General features: G+C 42.5%; 1 protein-coding gene across 14 annotated transcripts in view; it reads left to right on the top strand.

Annotated features, from left to right (window-relative positions):
* dync1i1a (dynein cytoplasmic 1 intermediate chain 1a) overlaps positions 1-13,056 on the top strand; it is a 69,558-nt gene that overhangs the window by 48,097 nt on the left and 8,405 nt on the right. For all 14 annotated transcript variants that reach the window (XR_014890472.1, XR_014890473.1, XM_085262862.1 and 11 more), the window contains one exon: positions 12,593-12,733. Coding sequence is in view for 12 of the 14 variants with exons in the window: in XM_085262862.1 (XP_085118988.1) it covers positions 12,593-12,733 (141 nt within the window). In the remaining 2 variants the exon portion in view is untranslated. The remainder of the gene's footprint in view (positions 1-12,592; positions 12,734-13,056) is intronic.

Consider the following 13,056-nt stretch of genomic DNA (forward strand, 5'->3'; position numbering starts at 1 on the left):
AAACATAGCATATCAGCACAAACATCTCATACCAACAGTCAAGGACGGTGGTGGAGGCATGATTTAGGCTGGGCACCTTGCAGTCATTCATTCGACCATGAAGTCCTTTGTGTACCAAAGTATTCTAGAGTCAAATATGAGGCCATCTGTCTGCAGCTACACCAAAATCAAGGTATTGCAATGACCCAAAGTCCAGATGTCCACCTGATTGAATCCATCCAAACCTCAATTAACTGAAGCAACACTATAAAGAAGGATGGGCCAGAATTCCTCCATAATGATGTGAGAGACTGATAAAGTCACACAGAAAACAATTAGTCCACATTATTGCTGTTAAAGGTGGTTCTACTGAGTTATGGATGTAGTCCTATGAAAACTTCCTTCTTCAGAAAACCGCACGTGCGCCTGTGCATTGCACCGGTAGGGTTTATGGATGTAACCACTTGTTAAGCTAATGTTAGCTGCTAACGTTACCTCTGGCTTTGAAAAAACAGCATGGCAGCAGCCAAAACACTAACATTGAAGCTTTAAAATACAGAGTCCAAAACCAGTGGGTGACATCGCTGTGCCTGCATCCATCTTATATATACAGTCTGTGTTAATCATCAGTAACCATCATCATTATTATTATTACCTGGTTTCAGCCTGTCAAGCAATTTCCTCTTAGGCTGCGCTCTGTTTCTAGTAAGAGCCAGTTAACCTGCTCTTTCTTTGGAGACAGCAGGTGAACCACTAGTATTACAGATGTCAGATATCTACATTGCTTCAGAGAAATGTGTGCCTCCAATGGCAAAAGTCACAAGAGCACAAACAGCTCCACACACGATTCTTAGCTTACTTCAATTAATAAGACCTATTATAAGTGTAATTATAGTTAGTTAATCTTCCAGTAGTCCATTATTCAACATTATGCACTCCACACTGTATATAAATGCCACTTGTTTTGCACATATTCAACTCTGTATATTTTATATATTTTATTATTATTATTATTATTATTATTATTATATTTTTTTTTTTTTTTTTTTTTTTTTTTTTACTATTTAATTTGTAAAAATGTGTATACACACACACACACACACACACACACACACACACACACACACACACACACACACACACACGTAGGAAAATATTTAGTATACACATCCAGAAATGCATACACTATTATATATTGTACATATATTTATTAGTTTCAGGTTGGCCATTCTTGTATTTTGCTCGTTTGTGTTGTTGTGTTTGCACATCTCTGTTGCTTGTGGGGCTCGCACACAAGAATTTCACTCGCATGTGCTGTGCCAGTGTGCCTGCACATGTGATGTGACAATAAAAGTGATTTGATTTGATTTGATTTGATTTAAATGAAACTACAAATACTTGCACTTACAAAGAGACTGTCAGCTGTTGTTCAAGTTTCCGTAGAAATATTTTGCTGAGAGACAGCGTAGGATCTGTTTTTTTTTTTTATTTAAGGCTTGCTTGTTGCACCTAATCTGACGTGTGTGTGTATTGTATGTGTGTGTTTTTCTGGTTTGTCCTGGGTGTACATGTGTGAAAGTCCCTTGTTTGTATGTGTGGGTGTCCCTCCTACTCAACTATCACTGCAAAACACAAATGCACTGATGGGATAGTGCTGGCTGCTGTCTGCAGGCACACTTAGTGAACCTAAGTCAGACCCACTCTAAAGGTGGGCGCTCCTCCTCTCGCTGGTTTTGAGTGACCTCATCCTCTCAGTGCTGTTGTTCTCCTTTCAAACCAGTGTTATGAATTCCATTTGGCAGCATTTCAGAAGCGGTAAAAAGCAAACAGCCACTATTTCTGTCAGAGTAAGGCTGGTGAATAAAAAAAAATAAAATAAAAATCTCGGCTAATACAGTGAAAGGACACTGCTGTGGTGGTGAAACAGAAGTTTTGGCTTAGGTGTATATGACATATTGCACAGAAAGGTGTAGGAAATGGATACTCATGTAGTAACCACAGGGTAAATGGAACAATTAGCCACAACTAATATGAAAAATGTTAAGTAGAATTTAAATATGATTATGATGAGTGGCTTGATTAGAAACAGTAAAGCTGTAGAAATGTACAATGTATAAATTTGAGGGTATGAATAATTAAAACTGCTAATGGTCAAAAAACGAAAATAAGGTTACATTAGCTAGCTAAAGTTATCGCTAGTAGTAGAAGTACTGGAACTAATGGGTGAGTTGGGATGTCATTCACTAACAATAAAGCCAGAAACATGATGGATAATAGCTTAATTAGCTAGCTAGAATTATTATTATGAATGATTGTTGGAAATTGTTATCTTAGGCAATGTTTCTGGCTACTAGCTTATGGCTAGTGACTGAATTTGCTAGCTGATTGTATAAATAGTAGAGATAGCTAGCAAATTGTTACAGTTGCCTGTAATTTGCATGGAAGACACCAACTTCTCTACAAACACTCGCAATCCAAAGCTTTTTGCAACCAATTTCACTTCTCACTAACCAGTCAGGGAATATGTTTTTCCTTAATGACCAGTGGTTGCCAGGGCATCACAGACTGGTTGTTTACGAGACCTTAGCTGATAAATGGCTTGCTGAATGTAATCACAAAAAGCGGTAAGGTGAGAGTAGTCAGGGTCAGCATTAAAATGAAACGTTTTAAACGTGTGTGTGTGTTCCTGATGAAGGCTATCTGAGGCCTGAACGATCCAAGAGGTTAAACGAAGATTGATATTAGGAATATGAATTAAAGCTGAGGTGCAAATAACAAAAGAAAATGTGACAATCAGTTTTTACTATTAATCAGTTAATGGTTAGTAGTAAAAATTTATGCTAATTTTGAATTACAGAGGTTATCATGATACATACATGCATAGGGTGATATCGTGTACAGCCCAAAATCAGAGGCATACCTCCTTGGTGTAGTAAAAATACATAATTCATATTGCATATCAGCTTTATGCAGGATCCAGTTACAGTTTTCATTCTTGGCTGTGACAGCCAATAAAGCACTCTGATGACTTTTAGCCCATGTTAGCATGCAGCCAGTCCATAAGTCTTGTGCAGCGGGTCCCGTGACACATATTAAAACATTTCTGTGGATTTTCATCAGAAGAGTGTGTTATTTTTCAGGATTTGGGAATTCCCTTTCCTTTGAGGGTCACCACAGGAATGTGTGTCTGTCTCTTATCCCACATAACCCATATTTGTGTGTGGGCAGGAGGAATACCTGAGTGTGCGTGTGTGTGTGTGTGTGTGTGTGTGTGTGTAAATACAGACACACCACACATGCCTCATGGTACACCTTAAGCAAGCTGCCTTTGCTTGCCTAAAATCCCCTCGAGGTTTGCCTTCAGCCCTCCAATCATAAGCATCACAAACTGTTTTGAACACACGCGCGCATGCACGTTTGCAGCAAATTTCCTCTGCATTCACGTGCGTTTGCCCTCACGGTTCAAAAAGGCCGTCCTACAGACGTCTGCGTATGTTTTTACACTCAGCGGTGCAAATATTGTGGTTAGTGAAACCATTCTGAGTCGGCCAGAGTGTGAAGATGTCGCGACCGCTGGGAGTGGGTTTATGATTGTGCATAACTTGAACCACCTTGCACGCTTGACCCCAAAACCAGCATCTATGAAATGATTGGATGGAGCACAATTACTCCACTGTTGCTGTTCTTAAGAAGGTAATCAAAGGCCTGCGTCCCTGTCGGGTCAGATGATTGTTAGCGAGCGTTTATAATATTTCAGGTGAACATCTGTAGATACGCTGACTTGTCACTTCATTAGTTACAGCTTGTTACCACCAGGTTTGACCCCCTTTTACCTTCAAAACTGTCTTAATTCTTTGTGGCATTGATTCAAAACACTGCTGGAAACGCCCTGAGACATTTTGGTCTATACTGACATGACAGCACCACGCAGTTACGACAAATTTGTGTCTGCACATCCATGATATGAATCTCCCATGTCACCACATCCCAAAGGTCTTTTGAGTGCAGCGTTAAGTTCAAGCTTTGCGACACATCGTTCCTTCCTATCAGCTCAAAGCAGTCTGGCCATTCTCCACTGACCACTGCCATCAACAAGCCATTTTCACTCACAGAACTGCTGCTCACTGAATACTTTCTCTTTTTCAGACCATCCTCTGCAAACCCAGTTGAGACAGTTGTGCTCACTTTGAATTTTAGCAGGTCATCTTGACCATGACATGGTCAAGCGTATGTCAGGAGAAAAAACGTTTTGGTTGGGATCTTGCAGCACAGCGCATGAAGGAAGAATTTCTCATTTAAGGACAGTATCTCCATTCCCTTGGGGCGCATGTTTATTAAAACTATCAAACTAGTGCGATTTTTGAGATGCAAATGCAGCGAGGATAGAAGCGGTGAAATTATATGACTGGCTGCTGCTGAGATGAGTGTTTTGGATCCCTATGGATGGCTGCGTGATGAGATGTTTTCTGAGAGAACGGCTTCCTCCTTGACATTTTGATTTCCGAGACAGTTAATGCAATTTGATATTTTATTATTAATGCCAAGGTGGTGCCTGCATTTTTGGCAACGATATCCAAATGATTGAATGCTTAACTTGCATTAGGTTCTCATTTTTTGTCATTGCTTCACTGTGATGCTAAATATCAGTGCCCAGTTTTTCAGTGTTGGTTTTCAGGCTTGTCAAGGCTCTGCAGCTTTTCAGCACAGAAAAGATAATGACATCCAGTTACTTCATGTGTGGCGCCACAAGGATTAAGCTTCATTTAAAGATTAGTTTAAAGACTTATTCACCTAAATTATCTTCCTTAAAATTGGTAGATATAGACAAAATAGTAGTTTACATTATGAGTACCCAGTATAATACCGAGAGGGCTTTATTCATCTTATTTTGTCTTCCAGGTTTATTCATTACTTTGAGTCACGGCCAAATGACACATAGGACAAATTTCAGAAAGTTACCTTGAATGGGAAACAGAGGTGTTTTGCTTCAAGACTGATTATCTCGATAAAATCACACGTGAAGTGTAACCGGCTGTCATAAAACCCCGAAAATAAGAACAAGTAAGCGAGAGAGAGAGAACATAAACAGGTACGACTTCGATCGAACGCTGGAACTGCGAGATGGAGAAAAATGACCTCTGCTGTCATCCTGCCGGCTGGAAAACAGGTTCAATCGAGCCTTGAAATTGGCTTGGCTCAGTTTGTTTGTGTTTGTGTGCGAGTGTATGCGAGTGCGCGCTCTCAGATCTGCCGTAGAGTGAGGGAGTAAAGGTGATGGAGAGAAAGGAGCAGGAATGAGAGAGAAAGGGAGAGACTGCATTCTTTCATTTGCTGTTCTAGCCAGCCTGTCTCCTCTCTTCCACTCCTCCCACTCTACCTGCAAGGAATGTAGTTTGTATGCTTCTTGAATCTTAACAGTCAGCTTGGGAAAAGGTTGTTTTTTTTTTTAACACACATATTAAGCTGTACTGACCCTATGTGGGACACATGGGGTTTGTATTACATATCTGAGTTTTTGATCAGCAAAAGATCGTGACCTTTTTTATATCACAGAAAGGTGTGGGAACCTGTCTGGTGTGGGAATTTGTTCTGTGCCCGAGTATATTTGACTAGGGCTGGGTATCGTCACTGATTTCTAGAATCGATTCAATTCCGATTCACAAGGTCCCAAATCGATTCGATCCACGATTCGATTTAATTCGATTCGATTCGATTTAAATCTGGGAAATTTTGACAGTCAGAAGTATAATTCAGATCAGAACATTTACATATTTTTGTATCTATAAAAAGGAAGCTGACACTCGCAAGACTTTATCCAAGGTGTGAGCATCACAGCAGATGCCTTTGTGTCAAAGTAGCTGAAGATAAAACACAGAAAAACATGAAGGTGATTTTCCTGGCCTGGGATTTTATAAAAATATTCTGCAGTACATCAAAAACGAAAGAAAACCATTAATTAATGAACATTACCTCTGACGTTACAGCGGTTTTATTAGACACACGGCTAAGCATTTTGCATTTTGAATAATATTAAAAAGTTTAAATTTGTTCAGTATTGAACAGCAGAAATGAGGTTTTCTTTTCGGAAGAATGTAAAAGGGAAAAAAACAGCGGCCGACAGCGCTGTAAACAACAGTAGACTTGTGTGTAACAAGCAAGCGAATAATGAAGAAAGCGAAACTGTTCGAGAGAGAGGGGGGGGGGGGGAGGGAGAGAGGGAGAGAGAGAGAGCTGCGCATCGCAATGGAAGCAAAACAGTAAAAGAGTGAATTCATGACGATGTTTATGTGAAGCGTTTGGATCTTCTTTTGCTGCTGGTTCGTCAATATTGTTTGGAGAGAGATCAAACTAACAGCTTTAGAATCAGCGCATAAAGGGCGTGAACACAAAGCGCGGACCCGGATCAGCGAGCTGTCGGCTTTCAGCCCCGACTGTGAGAAAGGCGACATCTAACTGATTCTGATCCGCGGGTCGCGCTGTGTGTTTAAGTCTATGTGCAGAATCCCTGTACCTGCTCTCATTTACTGTTTGGTGGTTCTTGAAATTTTGTGAGATGTCACCAGAGATTCTGGCATTTCGGACAAAATAAATTTATATTAAAAAATCGATTCAGGATTTTAATGAATCGATTTTACGTTATCCAAGCCAGAATCAATTTTAATCGATGAATCGATTATAAAAACCCACCCCTATATTTGACCCCCAAAGTCCAGTTTGTTTGACTAGTATAGTGTCTGTGTATGATGTTTGGACACAGCTAATTGTGCTGAGCCCAGGCCCGCTTGATGAAGTGGACTCTGGGCATATACAGGGAGTGCAGAATTATTAGGCAAGTTGTATTTTTGAGGAATAATTTTATTATTGAACAACAACCATGTTCTCAATGAACCCAAAAAACTCATTAATATCAAAGCTGAATGTTTTTGGAAGTAGTTTTTAGTTTGTTTTTAGTTTTAGCTATTTTAGGGGGATATCTGTGTGTGCAGGTGACTATTACTGTGCATAATTATTAGGCAACTTAACAAAAAACAAATATATACCCATTTCAATTATTTATTTTTACCAGTGACACCAATATAACATCTCCACATTCACAAATATACATTTCTGACATTCAAAAACAAAACAAAAACAAATCAGCGACCAATATAGCCACCTTTCTTTGCAAGGACACTCAAAAGCCTGCCATCCATGGATTCTGTCAGTGTTTTGATCTGTTCACCATCAACATTGCGTGCAGCAGCAACCACAGCCTCCCAGACACTGTTCAGAGAGGTGTACTGTTTTCCCTCCTTGTAAATCTCACATTTGATGATGGACCACAGGTTCTCAATGGGGTTCAGATCAGGTGAACGAGGTGGCCATGTCATTAGTTTTTCTTCTTTTATACCCTTTCTTGCCAGCCACGCTGTGGAGTACTTGGACGCGTGTGATGGAGCATTGTCCTGCATGAAAATCATGTTTTTCTTGAAGGATGCAGACTTCTTCCTGTACCACTGCTTGAAGAAGGTGTCTTCCAGAAACTGGCAGTAGGACTGGGAGTTGAGCTTGACTCCATCCTCAACCCGAAAAGGCCCCACAAGCTCATCTTTGATGATACCACCCCAAACCAGTACTCCACCTCCACCTTGCTGGCGTCTGAGTCGGACTGGAGCTCTCTGCCCTTTACCAATCCAGCCACGGGCCCATCCATCTGGCCCATCAATACTCACTCTCATTTCATCAGTCCATAAAACCTTAGAAAAACCAGTCTTGAGATATTTCTTGGCCCAGTCTTGACGTTTCAGCTTGTGTGTCTTGTTCAGTGGTGGTCGTCTTTCAGCCTTTCTTACCTTGGCCATGTCTCTGAGTATTGCACACCTTGTGCTTTTGGGCACTCCAGTGATGTTGCAGCTCTGAAATATGGCCAAACTGGTGGCAAGTGGCATCTTGGCAGCTGCACGCTTGACTTTTCTCAGTTCATGGGCAGTTATTTTGCGCCTTAGTTTTTCCACATGCTTCTTGTGACCCTGTTGACTATTTTGAATGAAACGCTTGATTGTTCGACGATCACGCTTCAGAAGCTTTGCAATTTTGAGACTGCTGCATCCCTCTGCAAGATATCTCACTATTTTTGACTTTTCTGAGCCTGTCAAGTCCTTCTTTTGACCCATTTTGCCAAAGGAAAGGACGTTGCCTAATAATTATGCACACCTGATATAGGGTGTTGATGTCATTAGACCACACCCCTTCTCATTACAGAGATGCACATCACCTAATATGCTTAATTGGTAGTAGGCTTTCGAGCCTATACAGCTTGGAGTAAGACAACATGCATGAAGAGGATGATGTGGACAAAATACTCATTTGCCTAATAATTCTGCACTCCCTGTACTGTTACATCATAATGAAGTGTGTGTTGGAAAAACAGACGGAGGAGTTGAGATGCTTCTTTACGTTAAGGATGAAGGAAAGACAGTGAAGAGGAAATTACTGAGAGTTAAAGAGCGTACTGGCAGCACGGGCATGGAGAGGGAGAGGCATTTGTGATCAGGCATGGACTGAGACAACTGCCCCTAGTGTGAGTAAACTGCAGCACAAGCAGTAGCCTTCACCTGCGGCGGCGGCGTTCTCCTCTGGTAGGCGACTCTCTGCCATCTCCGGCCCACGCCTGGTGTTTGCTCCCTTCCTGCGTGACTCTCCGGGTCCGTCGCTCGCTGTTTCCGTTCCGGGTCCTCGGTCATCGGCTCTCCTACAGCCACGGATCCGCAGATTTGGTGCTACAAACTCTAACCTACGCCCACTCACCCGCATATCAACCCCGATGACAGCTACTGATCTCACCTTATCTATGGCTTTGATCAACACTCGATCCCTCTCCAATAAGACGTTTCTGCTCAAGGATTTTTTCTCTTCTTACGACTTGGATTTTATGTTCCTGACGGAGACCTGGTTACGCGCTGGTGAGACTGTGGCTTTCTCTGAGCTTCTTCCTCCAGGCTGTTGTTTTTTAAACACTCCCAGGTCCTCTGGCAAAGGCGGAGGCCTTGCCTGTGTTTTTAAATCTGTTTATGACTGCCATCAGATTTCTTTTTCCTCTTTTTCCAGCTTTGAACTACAGCTTTTTAAACTAAACTCATCCACTCCGTTACTGATTGCAGTGGTATATCGTCCTCCCAAATTTAACAAGGACTTTATCAGTGAGTTTGGGGAATTCCTTTCAGGGCTTTCAGTAGATTTCGATCATTTTCTTATTGTTGGTGACCTGAATATTCATGTGTGCTGTCCATCTAAACCCCTGGTTAGAGACTTTGTTTGACTGTTGGATTCCTTCAACCTTACTCAGTGTGTGTCTGGCTCCACACATGAGAAGGGTCACACTTTGGACCTTGTCATGTCTCACGGCTTGGGTATCCACATCTCTGAAATTTGTGAGAGTGCGTGTATCTCCGATCATTTTCCTGTTCTATTTTCTGCCACTGCACATTGTTCTGATGCTGCAGTTAAACCTCCTTCACGCCGTCACCGGATCATCAATACCCATGTACCATCTCAGTTTTCTGCTACTTTTAGCAACTCTGAGCTCTCCACGGTGGACTGGATTGATTCCTTGTGTGCAGAAGATTTAACTGCTCTTTTCAACTCAACATGTACTTCTATTTTGGACCTCATCGCTCCCCTAAAAACACTCCGTCCCAAAGCTCACGCTGAACCCTGGATTACAGACTCTGTTCGTGCTCTCAGGCGCACCTGTAGGTGTGCTGAGAGAAAATGGAAAAAGGACAAGCTGCACATTTCTTTTAATATCCTCAGAGACTCTCTTTCAACCTATCAGAAAGCCGTTAAAGAGGCCAAGTCCTCCTACATATCAAACCTGGTTAGCAGTAGTGTCCATAAACCTCAGACTCTGTTTCGTGTTTTAAATTCCATTGTAAATCCTTACACATCCACCAGCCTCACACCTTCTGCCACTCTCTGTAATGACTTTCTAAAGTTCTTTGTAAACAAGATTTCCTCCCTGCAGTCTGTCATTCCATCTTCACCTTCCAATCCCTGTGTTTTGTCTTTGTGCCATTCTGCCTTTAATCAGTTCGAACCAATCTCTCTCTCTCAGCTGCATGAAATAGTCTGCAAGGTTAAGACTACCAACTGTTCCACCGATGCTATCCCCTCTCGGCTTCTGAAGCAGGTTCTGGACTCAGTCGGACCTTTCCTTCTGGTCCTGATCAATGCCTGCCTCAGTTCTGGTTGTTTTCCAACACCCTTCAAGCACGCTGTTGTTCAACCTCTCCTTAAAAAGCCTAATCTAGATCCATCCCTACTCTCTAACTATAGGCCCATTTCCAACCTCCCTTTTCTGTCTAAAGTACTGGAACGAGCCGCCCTCACGCAGCTCCAGCTATTTCTTGACAATAACAATCTCTATGAGAAGTTCCAGTCTGGTTTTAGAGCTCGGCATAGCACAGAAACCGCCCTTCTGAGAGTTTTTAATGATTTGCTTTTAACTGTTGACTCTGGTTGTGCTGCTGTCTTAGTAACCCTGGACCTGACAGCAGCCTTCGACACTGTTGATCACAACATACTGCTATCCCGCCTTCAACATTGTGTCGGTTTAAAGGGCACTGTCTTAAAGTTTTTCCAGTCCTATTTGAATAATAGGAGTTTTTCTGTTCACCTTGGTGAACTGTCATCTCCCAGAGCTCCTTTAACCTGTGGCGTACCTCAGGGGTCCATACTAGGCCCCCTGTTGTTTATTCTGTACTTGCTCCCTCTGGGCGATGTGCTCCGTAAACATAATGTGTCCTTCCACATCTTTGCCGATGATATTCAGATCTACCTCCCTCTGAGGTTGAACTGCAATGTTTCTTTGCAGCCGCTACTCTCCTGCTTGTCTGACATTAAGACTTGGATGACTCTTAACTTCTTACACCTTAATGAAAGCAAAACTGAAGTCATTGTGTTTGGGCTTCCTAAAGATCCCAACTTCTCTCTTGACTTTTTGGGACCCCTAACCTCCGATTGCACTTCTTCCATTAAGAGTCTTGGTGTTATTTTTGACAATGCTTTTAAACTTGATAAACAAATCAGCTCTGTAGTTAAGGGATCTTTTTATCATTTGCGGATTTTAGCCAAAGTCAAGTCTTACCTTTGCAGGAACGATCTAGAAAGAGTGGTCCATGCTTTTATTACTTCACGGCTAGACTACTGCAATTCCCTCTATGCTGGCCTAGATCGTTCCTGTCTACATCGCCTTCAACTGGTGCAGAACGCTGCCGCTCGCCTGTTGACAAAAAAAAGAGACCACATCACTCCGGTTCTCTGCTCTCTCCACTGGCTCCCAGTTGCCTTTAGGATTGATTTTAAAATCTTATTGCTGGCTTTTAAGGTTTTAAATGGCACTGCACCTTCTTACCTGTCAGAACTCCTTAGTACTTATCGCCCCAGGAGATCTTTGAGGTCAGCCGACCTGATGCTTTTAGATGTTCCCAGGTATAAATTAAAGACAAAGGGAGAGAGGGCGTTTGCTGTGGCTGCACCCAGACTGTGGAACAGTTTACCTCCTCACGTCAGACTCTCCAAAAGCCTAGAAACTTTTAAAACCGCTCTTAAAACTCACCTCTTTTCATTGGCTTTTAGAAAGGTTTAATTTATTTGTTTTATATATTTTTATTTTATTTTTATCAGCGAGGTGTTATTACGAAATTGTGTTCTATTGTATTTTTATCTGTATTTACTGTACAGCACTTTGGTCAGCCTTGGTTGTTTTTAAATGTGCTCTATAAATAAACTTGACTTGACTTGACTTGACTTGACTTCACCAACTGGTCTTTCTCCCAGAGGTTAGTGTAGTTCAAGGTCAAAGTTCAATCAGCTCTCATTGTAGGCAGCTGTGTTGTCCTGCATAGTGCAGTGCATGCACCACAAAACCAAACATGCACAGTAAGGGAGGACGCCGGTGCGAGAGCTGACTGCATCTGTTCTCTGACCTCTGACTTTGTCACGAGGACTTTATGGAGACGCAACGTCACAAACACATAATTGTTTAGGTCAGTATAATGGGATGAGTTTGTCTACCAGACGAGGAATGACAGATTTGTTTCGGAAGTGTAAAACGATGCCTCTGAGCACATAAATAACATATAGATCTCTCTGTTAGATTTAGTTTCAGTGTTAAATAGTTGGTTTAAACCATTATCAGTCAGGTTCTCCTTGCACACCTGCAAGGACACACACACACAAACACACACCTTCCTGTGCACCATTGTCCATCCCGCCTCCTCCTCCTATTTTTCTGTCTCTGTTTCTCTCTCACAGCTGTTGTGTTGAGGTTACAGTACACCTTGTGGAGAGGCCTTCTCTTTCATCTCTCCCAGCGGTTTTATGGCGCTGTGTGAATGTGCTAGGCTTTTTAATTAGGCTCTGCACCCAGACAGGCCCCAAGGCTGAGGCAGCGCCACTCTGTCTGAAGCTCCCTCACTCCCTCTCTCAATTCCTTTTCCCTCTCTCTCTGGTATGTCATCCGCTGTAATCCGTCGCTCTCCGCGTTTTCTCTGCTTCTTCTTCTTTTTTTTTCACACCATGTCACTCATACACGCTCGCACAGATATCCTCTTTTTTTCCTCCTCTCTTTCAGCACAACAAGCCTCTGTACTCGTTTGAAGACAACGCCGATTATGTGTATGATGTCATGTGGTCGCCCGTGCACCCTGCCATGTTTGCTGCCGTGGATGGCATGGGCCGCCTGGACCTGTGGAACCTCAACAATGACACTGAGGTGTGTGCATACTCTGTATGTGTGTGCGTGTGTGTGAATGTAGCTAATACAGGCCGTGATGGGTGTGGTTTGTGTGTCATCTCTTTGTGTGTTGATGTGCGTGTGTTTGGTGTCCTCAGGGCCTGTTGCTGGGCCTCAGCCCGAACCACACAACCAAACATCCAAGACTTTTCCCTCCCATCAACCCCTCCACCACCAGTCCCTCCACATCCCTCCCAACACACACACACACAATTCCAGATTCCCCCGTGGGCGTTTCCCACAGACCTTGCTTTAAATCAGACTTTGACATCTCCTTATCCCAGCTCCCACCCAGCCATCCC

Source organism: Mchenga conophoros, linkage group LG22 (genome assembly GCF_057382185.1).
Source record: "Mchenga conophoros isolate Kocher_MC1m ecotype Shallow Benthic linkage group LG22, M_conophoros_male_GT1.1, whole genome shotgun sequence".
In the NCBI taxonomy this organism is placed as follows: Eukaryota; Metazoa; Chordata; class Actinopteri; order Cichliformes; family Cichlidae; genus Mchenga; species Mchenga conophoros.